At 45.4% G+C, this 24346-nt stretch overlaps 2 protein-coding genes across 3 annotated transcripts in view; one reads left to right on the forward strand and one right to left on the reverse strand.

Annotated features, from left to right (window-relative positions):
• CELSR1 (cadherin EGF LAG seven-pass G-type receptor 1) overlaps window positions 1-5780 on the forward strand; it is a gene marked incomplete at both ends in the record, with an annotated part of 157028 nt that extends 151248 nt beyond the window's left edge. Inside the window, 6 exons of the mRNA XM_079549141.1 lie at window positions 762-898; window positions 1396-1499; window positions 2290-2457; window positions 3233-3475; window positions 3761-4025; window positions 5756-5780. Of these exons, the coding sequence (XP_079405267.1) occupies window positions 762-898; window positions 1396-1499; window positions 2290-2457; window positions 3233-3475; window positions 3761-4025; window positions 5756-5780 (942 nt within the window). The remainder of the gene's footprint in view (window positions 1-761; window positions 899-1395; window positions 1500-2289; window positions 2458-3232; window positions 3476-3760; window positions 4026-5755) is intronic.
• An 8440-nt stretch (window positions 5781-14220) lies between these two features.
• On the reverse strand, window positions 14221-23962 carry TRMU (tRNA mitochondrial 2-thiouridylase; the record flags this gene model as incomplete). Of its 2 annotated transcripts, XM_079535307.1 has the most annotated exons (11): window positions 14221-14367; window positions 15633-15715; window positions 15945-16089; window positions 17410-17510; window positions 18419-18485; window positions 18966-19019; window positions 19959-20131; window positions 21435-21557; window positions 22005-22111; window positions 23600-23765; window positions 23878-23962. In XM_079535307.1, the coding sequence occupies 11 exons, from the start codon at window positions 23960-23962 to the stop codon at window positions 14221-14223; spliced, it is 1251 nt and encodes a 416-aa protein (XP_079391433.1). The 2 variants fall into 2 exon arrangements, with proteins under 2 accessions (XP_079391433.1, XP_079391434.1); XM_079535308.1 differs by lacking the exons at window positions 15633-15715; window positions 23878-23962 and having other exon boundaries at window positions 14342-14367; window positions 23600-23742.
• Window positions 23963-24346: the final 384 nt, after the last annotated feature.

The following is a 24346-nucleotide window of genomic DNA, read 5'->3' on the forward strand; positions in this document are numbered from 1 at the left end:
CCCTAAATCCATAAGATTGAACCATGAAAGTACCCTCTAACATGGTGCCATCTCTGCCAGCTTGCAGCTAGTCTCTCCCTGGCTGGGGAAGGGAGACGATGGCATGCTTAGATTTTATTACCAGGTGGGAAATTGAGGAAGAGGTTTTAAGGCTCAGAACTGCAAAGGTTTTCAATTAATTGGTTGATTGAAATGAGGCACCGACACTCTTCTGATGAGCTGGGTCTGAGAGCCTCATGTCCACCAGCTTTGAATATTCAAAGTGCTGTAATGAATACCCAGGTCCCTGCCCACAGGCTGTGGTGAAAACCATTTTAAGACTTCTTGCTTTGATCTGATTCCATGTCTATTTGCAATAACATTAATAAGATATATGGACTCAAGATCAACATTATGAAAATGATCAGTCTTAGTCTCCATTGCCCTTAAAGGCTCACAGTAGACCCTTAGGTCACATTTAAAATCTTTCTGTCAAGAAGGCATACAATGCCCTGGCCCCTGTTGTCCAGCAGCAATGAACTGAAAGTCGTTGCTGAAACTCAGGCACAGTCAGACTCAAGAGCAGGTACATCAGCTGAAGAAAAAAGTCAGTTACAGATCTCAGACTCCAGCTTCTGCGTCAGTACTGGGCACTGCTCTCTCTCCCAGTCTATGTGCTGCAGAATGGAAAGATCTGCCTAGTCAGGAATCCACCATGTTTTGTTTAGAACAATGCCTCTTATCATTCACTGTTGCTTCGTGTCTTTTTTTTCCCCCTTCAGCGATCTCTGAACTGTAACAACACGTACATAGAAGAGCCAAATATGTACCGCACAACCATTGGGGAATCCACTGTCTCCCTAGAGAGCACCGTCAGGTCAGCCAAGAGCCACAATAGCTACCTTGCTTATATCCTCAGGTAATCCGGTGGCAGGTGCATGGCTTTCAGGTGCTTGCCTTTCCCTTTTCATTACTCTTGTGGAAAACAAAAAGCAAAAGAGAAATGTTTCGAGTGTTACTTGCTCTGTCTTAACAGTTATGTTTCATGTGACTGTCATTTTCTTTGGTGCATTTTCTTTTGCTTGAATCTTTGCAATGGTGACTTCCAACAGTGCAGTGGTTACCATCGCTGCTGTGTTAACTATTTTGGCTGTGCTGCTTGCCTGTTAAAATACACATGTGTTTCAAGGAGCAGGACTTAGATTATTAACATCAGGCTTTTTCAGAATGATGATTCATGTCTCCAAGGCTGACATTACCTGTGTCTTGCTGTAGAAGTGCCTACATTGGCAATCAGATAAGCATGGGCTGACTAGCACGCACTGCAGCTGGCAAAAGGATCTCATTTGCATGTCTGCCTTGTTGTAAGAACAGTGAAATGACCAAGAAAGGTGTCCCGTGTTTTTATCCTCTAAGGGATGATGCTGCTCATAAGCTCAGTGGATCCTCAAGTCAAGCAAGGGCTGGTCAGACTGAAGCAGATTCCTCCATTTTTCACAGGAATCCATCTAAATCTAATGGTAAGAATTACTTGTAAGTGCTTTGACCCATCTGTGAACCTTTCCCTTCTCAGCAATTTTTTCAAAGCCTTCTGTAACAGCAGGAGCAGTTACTCTGCATCTCATTCTCATTATGCTGTTGGCGTGAGGAGATATGCAGTGGTTGCCTTACTAGGGAATTCTGGAATGGAAATATGTATCTGCTTCTTGTGATGGCTCAGTTTTAATCTGACAGCTGTCACAGCTGCTGACAGTTTCTGGCGTCCCTTTTCTTTCTCACAAATTATGTACTACTGCTCTAGACTTTTAATTGGACATCTTTTAATGATTGAGACCTTGAGGCAGTATCCTTTTTTATGACTGTGCATTTCATACAAGAAAATGAGAAGTGTCTCTTGTTTGATTTCCTTTCACTTGGGGTCTTGCTGTTAAATTTTGTTGCCTTGTAGCAGTTTTTAAGAGTACATTTGCAGGCTTTTTTAGATTTCTAAGTACCTGGGCTTGCCAGTTGTTGTGTTGATTGAGATCCTGTGTAGTTACTGTTCTGAGTATTGAACAGTGCAAAAAGCATCCCCATTCTGTTCTGCAGCTCCCATTAGCTGAACAGAGCAGTTACGCTTCCCATAAAGACTTAGGCAGATGCCACAGTCCTTCTGATTTAATCTTGAGAGCACTTGTGGGTTTAAGTGCACATCCCTGGCACGTCCTGAGCCAGACACCTGCCTTTTCTTTTTCTTCATGCATTGCAGACAGATGCATCCAGCTCCTGGTCACCTTCTCATTGCTGTATTTCTCCTTTCTGCATTTGCAGAGCACGACTCAGACTCTGACAGTGAACTGTCCCTTGATGAGCACAGCAGCTCTTATGCCTCCTCCCATTCATCAGACAGTGAAGAAGATGGACTTGAGCCAGAGAAAAAGTGGAACACATCCACTGCCAAAAACAATGAGCGTGGCCCTCTCCACAGCACACCTAAAGGTACTCCTGATGCAAGGGGAGAGCAATAGTTTTATTTTCTTCAAAATAGCTTTAAGTAGATGTAACGAATTTACCAGGTAGCATATATTTGAGATGGCATCCCTACCACCGTGCCTTGCTACTGCAGATTGATCCTTGTCTCCAGCTTAGAGGCCTTTCTTTCTTTCAAGAGTTTGTTCATAGGGGAAAATGAGTGCAAGTAAAAAGATGTTGGAGCAAATCTGCAGCTTAACCATGTTCGAGCAGACAGCAGTCAGCATGTTTTGCAGGCAGGTCCCAGCAGCACTTGGAAATGGTGCCACACAGCCAGCAAAATGCGAAAGGAGAGGAAGAGGGGGAGGGAACTTGTTATTTTGTAGGCACGAGGAAGAAGTTCTTGTCTCTCTTTGGGCAGCACAAGCATCTGGATGTAGTGGAGCCGTGGGAGGTGCCTCGGCTGCCCTCACCTCTCAGAAACCATACCTGGGGAGCGTGGGGGATTGCCAGCCCTGGAGAGATGAGGGTTAGGTTTGTCTCACACTTCTCTGTGCGGAACCACAGCCTTGTTTTAGGCAGAGTTGGACACCCTGCCATCCTGCCAGAGGTATTTTGAGGGCTTTGCTGCACCCCAGCAGCAGTGCAGTGCAATGACAATCCTCTGAAGCACACAGCAAGTTTGACTGTCTGGTTTGGCACACATCTCCTTCCCAGCTGCTGGAGATAACACTGGCTGGGCAGCAGTTGCTAACCACCTATCCAACAGTGGTTTTCGAGCGAGTGTTTTTTTGCATTGCAGTTGATACCCTTCCCAATCATGTGAAACCCTATTGGCCCACAGAGTGCATAACGGCCAGCGACAGCGAGGACCCCAGCGGGAAACAGAAACTCAAAGTTGAGACCAAGGTCAACGTTGAGCTTCACAGGGAAAATCAGGTGAACCACAGCAATGAAGCACCACAGGACAAAGAGAATGATGGGCAGCAGAAGGAGAACAGACCGCTGTCCCACCAGAACAACCAGCAGCCGGAGCAGAGGAAAGGTAGTGCAGCCAGTCCAGCTCTGCAAGCAGGCCATGAGACTGGGGCGATAATAAGCATCGGTTAGGGAGGGGATTGGGATCATTAGGAGAGCACTTTCCTAATGGCTTCAGCTTGTATTACCAGGGGGGAAGTGGTGATTTCTGATCCTTTGGTTCTGAAATAAAATGACAAACCAGAATTCTTATTAAGAAATATAAAGAGTCGCTTCTCAGATGTGTTCAGTTTGATAAATGAATTTACTGATGTGTTTCAAAATCCTGATTGTTCCCTCTCTTTGATGACAGGCATCTTAAAAAATAAAGTCACCTACCCTCCCCCACTGATTGACAAGAATATGAAGAATCGGCTGCGAGAAAAGCTGTCAGATTACAATCAGACCACGATCTCATCCAGGACTACTTCCCTTGGGACTAACGATGGGGTCCGCTCTCCTTCAGACTCGGGGGTGACAGTCAAAAATGCTCGGAGGGAGCAGTCTCGAGACCAGCTCAATGGCATGGCCATGAACGTCCATGTGGGAACAGGACATGCTGAGACATCAGACTCAGAGTAAGTGCCACGTGGGATGCCCTGGCAGACCTTCCATGCTTCTCACCTCTCCCTCCGCTCTCCATCTGCATAATCCCACATGAGCAAAGATTTCATGGAGATTGGACCAGAGTCCTTCGCCAGTGCATGGCTCATTGCTCATCCACGTCATGTGCACACACAATAGTGATTCACTGACAAGAAGGTCAAAATCAGGTATCACAGGCAATGTGCTGTGGTAGACACCTGTCACCGGTCACCTTGGTGTGCTCTGTACTGGCACGAGCAATGAGCAGTGTAGCTGTGAGGATTGTGCCCTAGGAAAATGCTCTGCTCAGGGCTACCCCCTGCTCCCACCTCTGTGCTCCCAGTCTCTCACCTCTACGCACCTTGGACCATGGGAGCTTTTTTTTTTCTCTCTCTTTTTCACAAATTCTCTTATTTTGTAGCAAGGAGGATGTTTGGGACCGTTCAGGACACGTCACAGGGTGCAGTTAATTGTACTTTGGCCAATATCAGGCACCCAAGGAGCAGGATTAGAGCAGGGCAATACATGGAGCAGCACTTTTTGATGCATGTCCAGCAAGAGGTGTCCTGGGTGGCCAGGAGGTCAGCAGATGGGGAAAAAACCCAAAACCCCTGAGGAAGCCCAGCACTGTGTGGGGTGAGGCTGGGGGAGAATGGGGTGGGAGTCCAGCCAAGCAGGAGGAACATGTTATCTGGGCTGGAGAGCTAACAGCTGCAGAGAGAAGTGCTGTGTTGAGCTTCTGACCCTAAATTACCAGGTGTGTGATTCCCACCCACCATACAGTGTGCGTATTTGCCATTCTAAACAGAATTGAACATTAACAAAAGGCTGAGCAAGCTTTCAACCACAAGGTATTCTCAGAAACTCATTACTCATTGCAGTTTTCACATTCAAAATGAGAACAGCCTTGAGTAAAGTCTGTGTAAACATTTTGCACACATTATCTTCCTTTTACTAACACAAAGAGTAGTCTCACTCCTTCTTCAAAACCAGAGACAATTCCTTACCCATCTTTAACCTTATCCCACTACACTTTAGACTCCCAATGCTGTTCAAGGGTGTGCAGAGCATTCCCAGCCCACTGAAGAAATATATGTTTGGGCTGTTGAGGACTGGCAGTTGAAATAGATCGTGGTTTGGAATGCGTGAATCTGCCTGAAATACGTTTCTAACAGCTTGCAAGGTCTGAGTGTGAGCCTCACATCATCACTTAAGGGTTATCCAAACACACACTCCATAAACTTTCCTCTAAATAGTGCACCCCTCAGCCACCCGCTGTACAACTCTAATAGCCTGTAGCACCTGCAGGGGTGTGCTCAGGAAGAGCATTCTCTTCTCGGTGATGTGCAGCAATAGGACAAGGAGCATTGGCCTAAAGCTTGTACATAGGAAGTTCCGTATGGTAAGGGTGATGGAGCACTGGAACAGATTGCCTAGAGAGGTTGTGGAGTTTCCTTCTGTGGAGATATTCAAGACCTGTTGGGATGCCTACCTTTGCAACCTATTGGAGGGAACCTGCTTTAGCAGGGGGGTTGGACTCGATGATCTCTTGAGGTCCCTTCCTTCCTAACCCCTGTGATTCTGTGATCCCCGTGCAACATTCAGTTGGCAAGCATCAGTGGAGCGTGAGACCTAACTAAAAAGATTGGGTCAGTTCGGGTGGGAACATTTGCCCGTGCCAGTTTAACCCTAACCCTGCATGATCACTTCTTCCCACTAACAGAGGCAGTAATGAAACTTCAATTTGAACCACCAGGGAGCTGTGATCGTGGCTCTGGACTCCTCACCGTGGGGCTGAGCCTCCGACTTCGCCGGGATCACTGCGTAGCCCGAGGACGAGGGTGGTGGTGCCCTGGCAGAGCACCGGTGCTCGCATTGGGAACACGGTGCCCGCTGCATCCGCCGTGGGGCTGCTCTGGGGTAATAACAACAACAACAACCCGTGCCAAAACGCACGGAACGGCCGCAGGGCTGCCCGGAACGGCTGGGTACCTCCTCACAGTGTGGACAGTGCCTCAGGGGCTGCATATTTGTTGGGGAGAAGCGAGGGAAAACAAGCTACCGCCGCAGTCCTACAGCGAGTCAGCCCGCCGGGCTCCAGGCAGGCACCCCAGGTGGCTCTCATCAACTTTTCTCCGGCCGCAGTGTGACCCATCGGCCCGCTGCACTCTGCGGAGGAATGTCCCAACAAGTGTCCTTTAGTTTCTATGCCAGCATCTCTGCCCACCCCCCGATGGGCGTGTCGTCTCCAGAAAAAAAACAACACACCCTTTATATATATATTTATATATATATATAAAGTGTAGATACTTTTATATATTTTGTATGGTGATGCGAAAGAAAAAGCTCTTTTGTATATTTTACATTTATACTGATCTTCTTAATTTGATAACAGGAAATCAGTTAAAAGAGTTTTGATATTTTTATATAAATGTTGCACAGTTTTACTTGAATTCGGCGTTCAATAAAGTAACAGAGGTTTGCATGGAAACCAGCCTGCCATGCAATGCAGAGCAACACAGTACAGATAGCTCCTAAATCCATGCATACAGTAAGTTTTGTTGACAGGTTTTGGACCACTGTAAGGACACAGCATCTTTCTTTGTAACCTCTTCTACAAGTGACAAAATATGCTTTGTGTTTTTTCCACTGTTTGGTGTTTTGGCCTCTTCTCTCAGTGCACTGAAATGTTTGGAAACTGCACTTCAGGACTAAAAACAAGTTGTATCTTAGTCTTAAGGTTTCAACGCCGTCTTTGTATGGCAGAACTCAGATCAGCATTGCCATTAGCAAGAATAAAAAAGCAAGTGGTGTAAGTGAGAGGGGTTGCTCTGAATCTGCTGGTGTGGCTCAGGGACCTCGGGGAGAGGGTCCCCCTCCCAGGTTGTACATAGTGGCGTTCTGCATTGCAGCCATGGCGCTGCTAATTCCTGTCCCCCTGCAGTCAGCACGCTGCTGATCAGAGCAGAAACACAGGGCTGGAAGGATGGCCAGGCTTCACTTCCCAGCTGCTGGGCACATCCCTGCCCTTCCCAGTGTGTCCAAAGGCGCATGGAAGGATTAAGGTTCTGTGGGCAATGGTACGGCCGTGAGCTGCTGCCTGCCACCAGGGCTCCTGGGGCTCCTCACATCCCATGCAGCCCTGTGGGAACGCATCAGCTTTCTTTTGCACCGTGGGAAAGGGGAGATGCAGAAATGTGGGAATGCAGGGGGGGAAGAAAAGAGAAATAAAGTATGTGTCGGTCTCAGTTTTGGTATATTCCCGTGCATTTTTGAATGCATTTTGGAGGCAGTTGGAAGGGGAGGAAGGGTATTCTTCCTCTACAGGTGATGCAGTGTGCTGTGTGAAATTCTCTGGCTGAGGGAAAACCATTTTGAATGTTTCGGGTGTCTGACACTTGGCCATGTGCTCAGGCACTGTGCGGAGCCTGTGGGAGTCGTTTCCTATCTGTGTATGTATATTTTGTCCCAGTGAGATGTAGGTAGTCTTATTTTGATCAGAACTGTTGCAGTAAAGGAGGGTCAGTTGTATTAATGACAAAAAAAAAAAAATTAAAACCTATTTTTATGACTTTTTAAAAGCTTTATGGCAGATTAGACACTGGAGGTTGTTTGTTGTTTTTTTTAACAAATGTATATTTATTAATGTGCAGAACACTGGAATTGCAGCAGAGACGAAAGGAGAATTTACAATAAATTAAGATTTTTTTTGGACTTGTGTTCCATCTCTGGAGTTTATTTTCAGCGCTGTTCTGGAAGAGCCTTCCCAGCCCTGCCTGGGATGCCTTCATTTCACCAGGAGGCTGAAGTTCGGGATGAATTTGGGCATGGCAGCTTCTGTTTTGCAGTTGGGCTCTGATCTCCTCAGAACTGCATCCATTGTTCCTGCAGGATTTGCATGGAAGAAACCCCAGGTATTGCGCTGAGAGCCACCCAGGCCCAACACAGCCTCCTACCATGGAGGGGACGCTGCCTCCAGCCCCGCAGTGGGGCTGACCCCAAGGCTGCAATCAGAAGGAGCTGTTCTGACTTTCTTGGCTCCACTCTTGGCTTTCTTGAGACAACGAGCGCTAAGCGATGCTCTTGCTCACACTGTACTTCTCAGGCTGTTGTGCAAGTCTTCATTAAATATCTTGTGAGGCACAGCAGGGACCTGCAAGGATTTGGCAGCACTCTGGAAATGAAGTTTTTCCCAGTATCACCTGGCCAGCTTTTCTGTAAATGTTGCTAAACATTAGGCAATGAACTGTCAGGATGCAAGGTGAGGGTGTGAGAGCTTCACTACTTAATGATTTAGGGGCAGAATCAAAGGTGGGGAGCTTCGATTTGCAAACCTCTCTGCCAAAACTTGCCATTAAACAAATGCAATCAATGAGCCCAAAGGGATTTTTTTTTTAAATGTTAATGTACAAGTTCATTTTTGCTGGAACAATAATACTTGTTCTCATTTATACAGTCCCCATTTCTATGGAAAAGCATGGTTAAGACCCAGGCTTTCACATGAGCTCTATGGGGCAGAGCAGTGCATGGTCCTGTCCCAGCACCAACCACCAGCAGATGTTCAGGAACAGAATCAGCACAACCGCGTTGCACAGCAAGGTGGCCCTGAGCCCAGCAAGCTCAGGAGTTCCCCAATGGGAGATGTTGTCCCTACCAGCACATTTTTTCACTCCAATCATTTCTCCCATTGCTTTTGCACCCAAGTAAACATCTGGTATGCAGTGAGAAGAGATTCCTGCTCGTATTCTGCCTTTCTTTTTGCCCTCTCCCACTTCTTCCCAGCACTAAATGCATCCTTCTTGCAGGTGGCAGTGAGAGAGGAAAGACATCAGGGCCGCCTGCAGAATGCACGATGCAGGCCAGCCAGCAGTCAGAAAATTAGATTTGATTTAAGCAAATTGAGGGAAGTATTCCAGCAGAGATGGACCAGCAGCAGTGACGTGGCACAGGGAGGCTGAAGTAACCCAAGAGATCACACAGCTCAGCCCCCTCTGCAACCCAGAACCAAACGTGCTTTGGGATTTATCCAGTTTGCTCCTAAAAATCCTAGATTCCTTTCCAGTGTATTTGCCAACCGCCTGCAGGGCCGGGACCTGCCTGGGCTACGTGTGGGCCCCACAGCCCTTCTGCCACACTGCCTGGCCTCTACCCTTCCTGTTGGCACTTTTAAAAGTTCACTTCTCCTCCCTGTGAGCAACAATTCACACTGCTGTCATTTTTCATATCCGCCTCTTGGTTTTGGATCCATTCTCCAATTTCTCAAACTCATTTGGATGTTACTCCTGTCCATGAAGATGCCTGGAGTCCTTTGGCAACATCTGCAGATCTTACAAGCTCCCTATTATTTCGTCATCCAGCCTATGAATGAAATTACCAAATAAAACAAAGCCCAAGAGAGATTCTATAAAACATCTGTGCTTGCCCAGAGAGTTCTGAACAAAACCTCATAGTGGAGAGCATCAGCCTGCGCTGATTGCAGTGTTGGGCAGTGCCAAAAGCTCTGCATGAAGATGTGTCCCATCTGATGCTGCTCCTTTACCCAGCGCGTCAGCACTGTGTTAAAGGACAAAATGAGATGTGAGATGTGTGTGCTGCAAATCATAGAATCACAGAACCATTAAGGCTAGAAAAGACCACTATATCCTCTATTCCAATCATCAGGCCATTCCCACCAGTACTGCTCGCTAACAATGTCACTCAGTGCCACCTCTCCATGCCTCTTCAACACCTCCATGATGGTGACTGCACCACCTCCCTGGGCAGCCTGTGCCACTGCCTCACCACTTTTATATGTTTCTATATACATGCACATTTGTTAGATATCAACGTGTTCAAGAGGACAAAGAGTGTGAAGCCCCGTGCAGCTCTAACTGTGCCTCTTTTCATGCAGGAGAGGCATAGCAAGGAGCAGCTCTGAGGCCACGTGCTGTGGGTGGGGGCTGCAGCACTCCCTCGGCACAGGAGGGCTCTCACACAGGAGCAAGCACCCTGAAGGGACAGAGAGATTGAGAGTGCTCTTCAGTCACAACAGCTGCACTTCCAATATGTGCTCCTCAGATCCTCAGATTCCTTTAAAAAAAAAAAAAAAAACACAAACAAAAAAACCTACAGCAATAATGTCATTAGTTATAAATGCAGCTCCCAAAAGTTCTGCGTGTTTTAAGAGGGAGAGGAAAACCCAGCTCTCAGGGACATTCCCACCCAGTTCCATTCCACACAGTCCCACAGGAGGCAGCCACAGCTGTGTTTGGGGGAAGCTCAGCCACAAGGTTCCAGGCCAGGCACTAAATCAACCCTGAGCAGCACACATTCACTTTCTGAGAACAATCCATACATTTCATTACATATTTCCATTCACTGAAGAAACCTTGGATGGTTAACCCCTTCGCTTCCAGCTGCACAGAGGAGGATGGACAGGCTGGGGAGTTGGGTGGAGAGGAACCTGGTGAGGTTAAATAAGAGTAAGTGTAGAGCCCTGCAGCTGGGGAGGAATAACCAGATGCGGTGTGCTGGTGGACAACATGTTGGCCGTGAGCTGGCAGTGTGCCCCTGCGGCCAAGAAGGCCAACGGGATCCTGGCATGCATTAAAAAGAGCGTGGCCAGCAGGTTGAGGGAAGTTCTCCTCTCCTGCACGTGTGGTCAGACCACACGTGGAGCACTGCACCCAGCTCTGGGCTCCCCAGTGCAAGAAAGACAGGGAACTGCTGGAGAGAGCCCAGTGGGGGGTCTGAGAGATGACTGGGGCCCTGGAGCATCTTCCTCGTGAGGAAAGGTTGAGAGACCAGGGGCTGTTCAGCTGGAGAAGGGAAAGAGGAAGAGTCATGAATATGATCAGAGGGCCAAAGTACCTCTCCTATGAAGACAGACTGAGGGAGTGAGACTTGTTTAGCTTGGAGAAGAGGCAGCTCCTGTGAGACCTCTTTGTGTCCTTCCAATAGTTATGAGAAGCTTATAAACAGGAAGGAAGTCAACTTTTTACACAGTCTGATAGCGATAGGACATGGGAGAATGGATTTAAACTAAAAGAAGGGAGATTTAAGTTAGATGTTAGGAGGAAACTCTATGCTCAGACGGCAATGAGGCACTGACACAGCTGCCCAGAGGTTGTGGAGTCTCCTTCTCTGGAGGTATTCAAGACCTGTCTGGGTGCCTATCTGTGCAACCTATTGAAGGGAGCCTCTTTTAGAAAGAGGGTTGGACATGATAATCTCTAGAGGTCCCTTCCAAGCTCTGCAATTCTATGATTCTGTGAATCTGCCCCATGAGCAATGCTCAGCCCCTGGGCTCAGTAAGGAGCAAACCCGCATGGGACCAGTGTAGGCTATTGTTTTTTGTTCTATGGTACTGGTAGTTCACATGGAAGCCACATGCAACATCTTTCAGATTTGAAATACTTCAATTGCACAGCCTCATTACATGCAGCAAATCCTCCAGCACAGCTCCCCTGCCCCTCAGCTCTGGCTGGCATGACACAGCCTGCAGAGCCTTTCATGCACCCCTAGGGAGGAGTGATGGATATAAATGTGTGTACTCTCCAAAAACTCCCACCTTAAGTAACTGGATTAAAATAAAACCTGCAGTTAATCCAGCACCTCAGCATATCTAGTTATGGCACGTTGCTGTCATTTTTCTCTCTATAATTCATCCTTCTTTGGTGCATGTGATTTCATGCAGCTCCTCACCCAGCATCTACAGCATAACTGGAGAGCTCCAGGACAGAGCAGCCCTATCAGATCGCTCTTAACAAAATATTGGGCTGCAAGTAGGTTTCCTGTGGCTTTTCCCCATGGCACTGGTGCCCTGCAATTGTACGGCTGATGTTTTCCTGGGAGCTCCCTCCAAAGCTGGTGCTGCTGCATGGAAGGGTGCCATGGAGTTACCAAGTCCAGCACCAGGCAGTCCGTGGGCACATTTTATCTCTGCAGGCAGCATCTGATTCAGGGCCACCTCTCTGTGTATGTCGGTGTTCTAGGGACTTAATATTTCCCAAGTGAGTTTGAAGCCCTTTGGTATTGAAGAAATAAATCTGTGTGCTGTAAAGGTATCCAGAATGCCCGTAATATTTTCCATTCTCAAGTTTACTGGGCTGGTGTTGTACAGTTAGTAACACAAAGGCATATGAAAAGAGGAAGGAAAAAACATCCTGGAGATTGAGCAGACCAAACCCAGAGGCCGGCATTCATCACACCCCCACACCCAAAGCAGTGTGACAACGCAGGGTTTGCTTTCAAAAATGCCATCTCTACATCCGCCTCTGGGGAGCGAGATGCAGCCTGAGTGGCTGTGGAGGCAAGCGACCCACGGACCCAAGTGGCTCATTGACCACAGGAGGGGGGTGCTGGGGGAGGGCTGTGTCACCCACCAGCAGCCACAGCACGAGGGCAGCAGCCTGGGACATGGCAGAGCTGGTGAGAACAACGTGATCTGCCTGAACCTGCAGTTGGATCAGATGTTTGCCAGAGGTCTCTGCCAAGCTCTGCCATCTCGGGAATCGGAAAGAAAGTGAATTTTGAAGACACAGAAATGGCTGTGTCCCTTTTCTTGTACTTGCACAGCTACCTCTACCAACAGCACATCTGAATGCAATATCAGATGATGCAATAAGAGAGACCACTCTGGTATTACACAAAGCATTTGTGAAGATTTTAATTGGGACATTCACAGGAAAAATCAGATGAGGAAAACATAATTAACACCTCAGTAGTTAATACCACATTTTGCAAAGACCACAGTTTCAGGAGAGACAGGAGAAACATTGGGAACATACATCGAGACCAAGACCCATAACACAACCAACCAAGCACAAACCAAGAGCTGACACGAGGCATTAAATATTCACCATTACCCTGCACGTGGATATGTCCTCTGAACACAGACTTTTAAACTGAATTGATTGCAGCACCAGTGAAAAACGATGGCTTTTCTCCCCAGATCTACAGTAATGTCAAATAAATATAAAAGATTTTAACAGTCTGGATTTTTTCTATAGTGCTCCCTGAATCGTGCTTAACTTCACCAGACCAGCAGGTGGACAATGATCAGTGCTTCTCCCCATCCTCCCCCCCACTCCACAGACACACTTTGGAGAAAAGAGACTATTTTAATCTGTTCTAACAAAAAGGGATAAAAGAAATTCTTAGAAGATGCTTAGACAACAGAAGAGGAGAGAATGCTACGTGTAATCCAAGCCTTCAAATCAGCTGAAAAGATCTATTCATGTCAGAGCTTTACTACTGCCCAAATTGGATGCAGTTTCAAAATTCTACACCCACTTAATAAGTCTTGCTCCTCCATAGCTGTGCTTTAATGAGTTATTTTCTGTGTGGAAATACAGGACTTTATTTTTGTGGGCTTGCTGTAATAAAGCTTTGTTGAAAGCACAGAGTGTCCTCAAAATGCACTCAGTTCGTAATGCAAATAACTTGGAAAGGGGCGTTTGGTTCTTCCTAATGCCACTCCTTTTGACACACGGCATGATCTGAGATTGAACTCTTATCTGGTCTACAGTAAGATACCTGTATAAGAAGGAAACATGTATGAATTTGCATTTTTCTGAAGCATGACAATGTAGGCTTTTTTCCAGCATTTAACAAAAAATTGGGTGAAAGATGGAAATACCATGACTGTTTTCAAGCTCCTAGATTTGTAATTCTGAGTAACAAACATTTCAAAGCACTGCTTAGTACAGTTTAAGAATCTAGAACATTTTTTTATAAAACTATATCTAATTAAAAATAAATACCCGTTGCTCAGCGTTCAGACAAAATGCTGGGCTTAAACACCTTTCATTCCTTCCCCAGAGTTTGATGCACGTGCATACATTTACTGCAGGAATAACGTGTACTTTTCCTGGAAACAGCTATCTTCAGGTAAGTAAAAGATATTTCACTTCTGCATAAAATACAAGGTTATGATTTCAAACCTTATTCTTTTTATATGTGCAACTTCTGTTATAAAACAACTCTAAGACATTCTCTTGTATGTATCAGCACAAATATCATCACACACTTCAATAACCTTGTGCCAAGTTCGCTTTTGCTCCAAAGCCGTTGTGTGCTAACAGCAAAGCTGGGACCAGACATTCAACCTTCAGAATATTCAGATCCACAAAGAAGGTGTTTACCATTGTTTTTTTTACTGTCAGGCAGCAAATTATCCAAATGTCCTTCAATGAACAAACCCAACTGCTATGTTGCTGGTTCGACCTTGTCAATATCTTCCTTCTTGGTACCCTCCTCTCGGTTTCTGCCCTGCTGCATGGTGAACACCGATGGGCCCAGCCTCAGGATCTTCCCGCTGCCCAAGCACTCATCGCCCTTGTAGAACACAGCAAACTAGGAGATGAACACAGGCAGAGCCTTTTCACACAGCAAGCAATGCAGGCTGCACGAGAGCTGTTGGACAGGGAGTGCATACATCTGTACCTACTCTAAGCAGGCACTCCGTGGTCCCTCACTCCCACCCTCCACCCCGGTGGGACTCCTCTCAGCTCAGCTCACTTCCCTTATCCTCACCCCTCTGTTACAAACCTCTTGCTTCTCAATGTACCCCAGAGGCCCCGGTTTTGGGGTGGGAGAGGGTATGCATTAAACGTCTGAGAGCCTCTAGTTTACAATGCATTGCGGTGTACCCTTATATTAACACTCATCCTGATGAATCTCAGAATGACTTTTCATCTACATCACTCTTGGAGCAGGTCCAGAGGAGGGCCATAAGATATCAGAGGGCTGGAGTACCTCTCCTATGAAGAAAGGGTGAGGGAACTGGGCTTGTTTAGCTTAGAGGAGGCTCCATGCAGACCTTATTGTGGCCTTCCAGTTGAAAGGAGCATATAAACAGGAGGGGCAATGGTTATTTATGAGGGTGGACAGTGGTAGAACAAGGCAGAATGGTTTTAAATTGAGACAGGGAGGTTTAGGTGTTAGATATTAGGAGGAAGTTTTTCACACAGAGGGTGGTGACACACTGGAACAGGTTGCCCAAGGAGGCTGCGGATGCCCCATCCCTGGAGGCATTCAAGGCCAGGCTGGATGTGGCTCTGGGCAGCCTGGCCTGGTGGTTTGTGACCTGCACACAGCAGGGGGTTGAAACTAGATGATCATCGTGGTCCTTTTCAACCCAGGCCATTCTAGGATTCTATATTAGTGGTTTTGAGAGGCACCACTGCCCATTACCCCTTCTCATTGCTGTTCTGGGAGAATGCAACGTGCTGAATGCAGATCCTCACTAAATGAATTTGAACATTAAAACTACATTATGCAGCCAATTACCAAACTAATGACTTTTAAAATCTGTTTCTTGAGGACAGGAATAGATACCTTTTCCACATATATAAGTGATAACCAGAGACTGTTCAGTATGTTTCTGAAATTTATAAGTCAGCCTTTCGTGATACGTGGATAACAACAGACTTTAAAACTGCAAAAAAACTCTTCATAGAATAGAGGATGAATAGCCAAAATGGGATTAACTGCTCTCACATGGTATTTTCATATGAAAATTATTTTGTTCCAGCTATTAACAGCACTGCTGTTTTACCAATTACTCTATTTTACCTTAAAACCCCCAAAGTGAAAAAAAATCACTTCCAACAACTTACCTGTCCAGGAGTGAGAGCTCTTGCTGGCTTCACCAGTGTCACCCACACGCTCCCATCTTGGTTTAGAGTCAGCACACAGGGGACTGAGGGAGAAAATCCAAACATCTGCCACTCAGTTCTTAGGTTCACACAAAAACAAAAGCAACTTCCATCACCGAGTTAAACAGATCTAAGTCAACACTATGCTCCTGCAAAGAACTGTTTCATAAGGATCCAAAATATTTCAGCTATATCTGCAAAACAACACTGATCACACTACCACCATTTCACCAGCAAAACAAAATAAGAGAAAACAAACCAAAGTTTGATTACCCAGTGCCATCTGGTGCCGAAACCTGAAATGACACTCCATCATTTTATCTCTAACGAGCTCTGCAGGTGGCTCCTCTGCTATCCAATGCACTCGATTTGTCCTCAGTAAGTCTCTGTACAAAGCAGGGTGATCTGTTGATGGTGCCTTGAAATACAACATTCATTTCATGGTGAGGTTATTTTTACCAGAGAACCTACAACCACTGAGATATAAAGCATGAAATACAGAAGCAGCATCAAGCCATAACAAAATAAAGGCAAAATAAGCAAGAAAACAAGCACTAATAGCACTTAATCAGCTTCCAGGTGGAAGCCTTAATATGCTAAAGTAAACCTTATACACCCCTGGGCTGTCTCACTTCTTGTCTGTTGCCTCCAACCAATCACATTTCTGCCTTCTTTGGGCTCAGTTTGGATGTCTACTGCGCTCCCTACACCACTTCAGGAAGTTGCTACCTCCCTGCCCTTCAAATTCTCATTAAAAAACAATCCCTATTTGGGCCCATTATGGCAAACAAAACCAGAAGAACAAAAGTTACAAACTATTTTTGAATATAATCACATTAAATGATTGATTTAATACATCACCTTCCTACCTGAGCTAGCTTTTTTATGGCACTATCTCCTGTTACTACACTGTGGTGTAGACATGTAGATTTCCAGCTACGCAGATTTGTGTCACTCTTCTGTTAATTCTAGAAGCAACAAGAGTATTTCTAGTGCTATAATGTAAGCAAGAAAATCATTCATTTGTCAAAAATAATAATCCTCCAGACAATTTATATTTACAATGTAGGCTATGCTATCACTCAAATATTCAGTATCTCATTTCTGGAGACGGACTACCCTCAGAACTGAGAGATTACATTCGTTTTTCCCCAGGCACATAAACAAATAGCAACACACCATTCTAATCTCATCGGTATCAGAGTTAGAATAATAGCTTTCACAACAGCAGCAAGAACACTAACAAAGCAGGCGAGCTGCAGAACTCCATCCATCTCTTAAGATAGTCATTAGGACATCAACGATTCACAGCATTATATTCTGCCTCAGCTTTCAAGATGATGAAGCTGTATTCACGGCTGCTACTTCCTTTACTGGAAAAAGAAAATAGCAAAACACAGTAAACCAAAAGAATACACATTTTGTGTACTGTGCCATGACAATACAACAAACTCTTATGTGTCAGGGGGAAAAAAAGGAGAACTCCGCAGACTGGCTGATTCATTTCAGCATTTGCCATTTGTTCGGAAAAATCTCACTGCCAAAACCTGAAACAATTCTCTGCTCACCAAAAGCCAGTTTGGACAAGATGCCCCAAAGCTGTGCACGCTGCGCTAGCTGCTGCTTGTCTACCCCAGAAGGAAAGCCAAGAACTCTGCCCAAGTGAGGATCGCATTCCACACAGCAGAAGTCACGGAATGCTTGTGTCAGTCATTAACAGCAGTGTTAATTAACTCACCACAAAGATATCTCCAGTGCTGACATCTTTATCTACAACGAACCACGCATCCTGCTGGCCTGCCAGTCTTGCCCTCTGGCCTATGGTGTACAGGAACCAACCTAAAGGAATATAACGTAACGCTGTTAGCATCCTTTAATATTTACTTTAAAAACAACAACAAAACCCAACATATATTAGAAGTGTTTCCCCAAAAGATTGATCACTGAACAAGGAATAATAACAACCCAAATCACCTTAGACAGGTGTGCCAATTACAAATTAAGTCAGCATCTACTTGAACGCTCGCATCACGAAGCACATGATTTCACACTTTGCTGTTTCTGTTGTGGTATTCTGAAGGGTTGTTAATGACAGTTTTCTATTTCTGTTACACTTGGTGGTTTTGCCATCACTCAGCCTTACCAGCTCCCCCTGCTATTTTCTGTCCCAGGAGAACATCCTACTTCCATATGCAGCCTGGGACAGGAGCTCAGTTCTGGCAGCCAGAACCACAAAGTGAGCAAAGTACACCAAAGCAGCTGCACAGCAGGACTGTGCTGTCCTTGCTCACTGCAGGGAGTTGAACTACACTGCCTTCACAGGTCCCCTTCAGCTCCAAGGATTCTATGATTCTATGATATTACCAAATGTGGACAATACATCACTGAGGTGCAGGTTTTTTCTGCAAAATTTAGATACTAAAGAATTTGGAACTGAAGCGCTCTCATTTCAAAAGAATTATGCGCAAAATTGCCTCTTGGTATTAAATTAACAGTCACTGAGTACCAACAGAGTAATTCTAATAGAATTATCATCTACTATATTGCAACATAGAACTACATTAAATACTCAGTTGCAGTACAAGGCTCTACATGCTGTGCAATGCCAGTTTTCCACAAGTAGTTAGAGTATTCCAATTGGAAAAAGTCTGCAGACTGGTTTGGAATTCCCCAGGATTTGTCCCTCTAACCATGAGCAATATTGCTCCATTTATCTAAAAGCAGTTATTAGGGTGTCAGCCCATTACCTTTGTGTGTTCCCATCACCTTCTTATCTTCAACAGAAACAAAGTTACCTGGCTGAGGTTCTAAATACTGCCAAAGAGGAAGAGATTTAAGTCACAAGAAGGCTCCAAAAAACCCTCAAAAGCTCTGCCACTACATTCTCCTAGACTCAGAAAAATGGCTTTCCAACACGTAACCTCTACCAGCACAGTTCACTGCCTCTTTGCTGATGCTGCTTGAGGGAGAAAAGCAGGAGGGGAGTCCCTAGCAGCAGTGATCACTTGTGCTTCACTCCCCCCGTGCTCATTTATGTCATGCAATAGCAGGGTTCAGCCATCTGCCCCTCTCATATCCCAGCCACCCATTGGAGCCTGCCTGTGACTTGATGCTACAGACTGCACACAGGTGGAGGAGCAAGCTGCCTGGAACAGGCTGTTGGCTTCAGCTTCTCAGGAATTCAGAGGGAGGTGGGCCATCACTCCTGAGCAGCAGACAGGAGCTGTTTGAGATGCTGCCACAGACAGAAGAAGAACATAACATGGAGATGATCATAGAGCTAACATTACTCACCTCAAGCAGAAATTTTTCAAAGTTTCTTTCACCAATAAAGCAGACTCCCATGCTCTGAAAAAGAAATGTGGAACTGAATCCATATAAAAGCAGAGAAATACGTTGAAGAAAATATCCATTACTTATCTGTGCCAGATGGATTTTTTCCCTTAGGCACTGAAAACTATCAGGGGATCCCATGAAACGAACAAATCCACAACATCTTCTCCAGCATATGGAAACTACCAGTACACAGCATCAGTGAGAGCCATGAGCACAAAAGACAAACAAATACTGAACATATGTTCTGTAAAGACATGCATTTACTCTGGTGATCACACTGTGTGTAGATTACAGTCAGAAGTCTCTTTTCAGATTAACATACAAAACACACATTATATAGTCACAGACTTGTCATGAAGAAAAGCTTCCACAAACAACCAGGCCTTCCTTTTCCTTACAGTTACTTTCTACATTCTTCAGATAAAACATTCACAGCGGATGAATACATTTAAGGCAATCAAGGCTGTATCAGCATACAACTGCTGGCTGCATTGTGCTTTCTAGGATTAAATCATGAAGTGTTCTTAGTCAGGGATGCAGAACTTCCCTTGAAAAAACAAACTGTAGAAAAACAGCACGACCCAGCCTGTGTGAAAACACATTCAAACCTACTGACAGTGATGAAATCTTTGAAAGCTATGGAGAGTAAAGACCAAGGCTTCTCATCTGCTGTAACAAAGAATGTTTTCCTTACAGCTTCCTATCACATTCGTGTTCATCTTGGCTCTTCTGAGATGTAGTGGCCCATAAATTATCTGCAAACTACAATACAGAACTAACCAGGAACACATAAAATGCCTGAAAGCAGGCAGACAATGATGAAAACAGTTCCCAACCTATTCTATCGTTGTTCATGGAAACAGCTGATTTGTCAGAGATTAAGGATCAAAAAGATCAGAAAGTCCATTTTAGAGAGAAATAGAAATCAAAAGAGTTTAAGTGTTACCATGCCTCTTTTTTCTTTAGCACATGATGAAGGCCATGTTCTGATGCTATCTTCCTTACAAAGCTTTTTGTTAAATCCCCTAAAGGGAAAATGGTTTTCCTCAAAGCATCCTGCGAGATCTGACTCAGAAAGAAGGTCTGGTCTTTGAAGAGGTCAGCTCCTTGAAGGAGTTTTACAGCTGCAAAGTATAAAACACAAAACAATCAACATAACTGCTGCCTTTAATGGTCGAACTTCCTTCAGCATTTTGTTCAATAACCAACATTTCAGTTTTATTACTTCCAAACACAAGCAAAAGACAGCATTTGGGCAAGGTGTACAAAATCTAATTGAGAACGTTTATTTTCTCACCACTGAAAAGGTACAGAAATATTCTGATTTTGTAGAAATTCATACATTGCCCCATCTATATTCTACTGGAAGTTTCACTGCCAAGACCATTAATGCTACAAAAGATGAAGACAACGTTCACATTTCATTTGAAAGACAGAACCAGTATTCAAACATTCTAGAGCACGCTGTTAATTAAAAACATATTTTCCACTGAACTTATATTGCCATACATCAGTGACTTGAACAATCAGCACAGTTATTCCCACTGGACGATCTCAGGAGAGATGTGAAAGCCAAGGAAGCATTAATATGCCAACATTACTGGGACAACTTTGCAAGAGTGGTAGCAGCACGTTTCTTTCCCTTTGGGTATACTGCATTTCCCATTTACACCAGAGTTTCATCTGAGTCACCTTATTACACTATGGCCCACAGCAGTTATTGGCCAGGTATCATCCAACCTGCAATAGTGCCATGCAGAGCCATCCCCAAGCAGCAGTAACTAAGCCAGCTCACGTACTGACACAACAGAACTGCCATGCTGCAGGTAGAAACTTCTGATCACATATGGCCATAGGCAGGCTATAAGAGTGAAGAGCAAAGCCTGCTGCTGCTATATTCCCTTGGCTGATCTCAGCATCACAGTCTTAGAAATGCCTGCTTACTTAGAAATTCTGCTTACAGCAGAATTATGGAGTGAAAAACTGTTGTGTTTTTTCCCCTGTAAAATAATATATGACCCATATAAAGCTATATAAAGCTATATAAAACTATGTTGTTAATTTTCATGTTTCAAAGGTCTTAAATCTAAAGCAGAACAAACACATCAAATAATTTTTACAGGACCCACTGAAGTACTCAACAATAATTTCTTGAAATGCTTCCCCAGGACACAGAAGACAGCCCTATCTCCTTAAGTACAGCCCTTCCAGAATGTTGATTACTCCTGAATTAATTATTTTCACCCCTCTGCACCTGTATCAGCAAATGTACTACTTGACAGACAGTGTAATTTTCAGTAATGCAAATCTCCTGTTTGCCCAATCCACATTCTACAGAGACTGGGGTTTAAAGAGTAATCACTGCAACATAAAATAAATATAGTTCAAATTTCTTTCAACCCTAGGATGAAATACAATGCTACTTACTGTTTCTAACTTCAAATCGGTTTCTGAAAAGCTCTCGGGGTCTTTTCGTATGTTTCTGTTGGAAGACCTCCTCGTCCTCCAGTGAAGTTCTAGCATAATGCCCAGTAGCAATTGCATCTGCTCCTAGTGAGGTATAAAACAAAACACCACAAAGACACATACTTGAAACTCATCATTTAAAACAGGCTTATAAACATCTATGAAAAGAAAACAAAATCATGAAGAAAGAAAACCTATGGAGAAGTCTCATACTGCCAGTAATCACACTCCTGCTGTTTAAATAACAGGCTATCTGGTAGCATGCTGAAAGCCATGTTTCTGTACTTCAGGGACCATCCTAAGAATTAGACATAATGCTGAGGTCAATACGTGTTCCTAAATTAAATCTGCTCCTTACCTATTTATCAGTATTCAAAACTGAATACTTCACAAATATTGAAATGCTGCCACAGAGATGGGTGATTTCTGTCCACACGTGAATTCCCATTTTTCCCCTCCGTTCCAAGACTCTGTAGCACTTAAGCGTCTCCCCACCACACACTGAAACTGACACACTTGGAAGCGCCTTACCAAGGTTATCCATAGCATAATGGAGAAAGTGGTTGAATTTGATATGCTTGTTACACACTATGTCAGGGTTAGGAGTCCTTCCCAGTTCATACTCCTTTAAGAGGTCACTGTAAAATAAAGATTCACACGTACATTAACACCAATAACACAGAATAACACTCTTCAAGTCTGGAAGATAAGCTGTGAAAACTTGAGATCCACTCATGCTAAGCATTTCATGTAAGACTCAAAACATCTGTTAAATTTAAAGATGTAACAACACTTGGAAGCAGACTTGAAGGCACAGTCAAGCAATCATTCATAATGTTGTACTCACAACCCTGACTTATCAAACTGCCATTCCTTCAGAGGAGACACCAGGAGACCACAGGAAAAAACAAGGCCTCTAGTAGTTCTTCCTACAAAAGGTTGTTTTTGATAAATAATCCTTTAAAAAGAGACTTCAGGTAATAAACTCAAGCTCGTCAACGACAGTAAGGAAAAAGGCTTCTGCAACGAATCAAGTCACTCACAGCAAATTGCTTGGAAATGCTGTACTGACAAACGATGAGAAGCAGAAGTCAGTCTCCTATGGTCTCTGGTTCATCGATTCACCATCACTTACAGTCACCTCCCAACCCACAAGAGTTGTGACACCATTATTCCTTCTCTCACACCATGACCACATTCTTCGCTGACTGCACAATTTTGTGCTCAACGTGATGTCACTGCAGTGAGATGCAGAGGGCTATTCCTCAGTGTCTTCCAAGACAAAGTAACAACAGCTCTACTTAAAGGGGAATGAAGATCCAGGGAACAACCTTTACATTCTTAAGTTGAATATGAGAGATATTTCATCGTTACACTGATACTACCCCTTTCCTTCTGCCTCCCAAGAAAAGCTCTCAGCTATTTCCATGCATAACTTCCCTTACGGTGCGACATACTCATGGGAAGAGAAAATCTGAACGTCTTCTTTAGAGATTAGTTCCAAATTGGTTGGAAGCAAGGTTATCTCACGATCACTTTATGGTAAATCAGATATCCAACCTGAACATCCCCTGGCACAACTTGAGGCCTCTCCCTCTCATCAACTGCTAGTTATGTGGGAGCAGAGGCCGACCCCCACCTCCTCACAACCTCCTTTCAGGCGGTTGCAGAGAGCAATAAGGCCTCCCCTGAGCCTCCTCTTCTCCAGACTGACCCATCCCAGTTCCCTCAGCCGCTCCCCATCACTCCTGTGCTCCACACCCCTCACAGCTCCACTGCCCTTCTCTGAACAAGGTGCAGGGCCTCCATGTCTTTCTTGTAGTGAGAATCCAGCCCGAGAGGTGCAGCCTCACCAGCACAGACAGCAGGGGAAGGAACGTTACAGCATAATCTGGTGTTACAGTATGATTAGTACGATACACAGGCACATATCATACAGCGCTCTGCACAAACTGCACAAAGAAGCAAAGAGGAGCCATGTCCCATTAACTTTTTCTTCTCAGGCTGCAGAAAGGCGAGGGCAGCGTGTGGGAAACATAAGAAATGAGCAGCAACAGATGCCCGGCCCCTCCCGCAGTTCTCGCCCACGTCCCGCAGCACGAACACGGCGGCCGGCAGCCGCCCACCTGAACACCTCGTTCCAGTACTCCTTCACGTAGGACACCTGGTGGAACGGGATGCCCAGCTTCTGGCACACGCGGTACGCGTCCTCGCAGTCCCTGTCCACGGAGCAGGCGCCCTGCTCGTCCAGCGGGTCCCAGTTCTTCATGAAGACGCCCGTCACCTGGTACCCTGCCGAAGGAAGGCGAGGCTCGGCGTGAGCAACGCGCTCCGGCAGAGCGGCGCTCCGGCCCTCTCTCGGCGCACGTTACCCGCGCCCACCCAGCCCCCGCCCGGCCCGCACCTCGGCGCCGCAGCAGCAGCGCGGCCACGGCACTGTCCACACCGCCCGACACGGCGCAGGCCACGCGCCGCCCCGCCGCCAGCATCGCCGCTCAGCCCGAGCCTTCCGCCTGCGGAGCCCGTTACGGCCCACCGGAAGGGGCTGGGCCTGGCCTGCGCCGCTTTTTAAAGGAATACCAGCCGCTGCAACGTGTTTCTCTTCATAAACTTTATTAATAAAGTCAGTACGTTAAGCGGGCATGCATCAGGTCCCTACGACGTGCTTCTTGTTATAATATTGTGTGCATTTTACTTTCATTTTACACCCCTTTATTTAAAGCGTTCATGTCCCAGGAAACTCAGATAGGAAAGCATCTTTCTGCTGTGAAAGGGAGGAAGTTCAAATTAGAGCTCCATGTGTCAAGGCCAAACCACGCAGCAATAACACACTGCCTTCTCTGAAAGATGCAGTCATCCCACTGCTGTGTGCA

This window comes from Tetrao urogallus, assembly GCF_951394365.1.
Source record: "Tetrao urogallus genome assembly, chromosome: 1".
NCBI lineage: Eukaryota > Metazoa > Chordata > Aves > Galliformes > Phasianidae > Tetrao > Tetrao urogallus.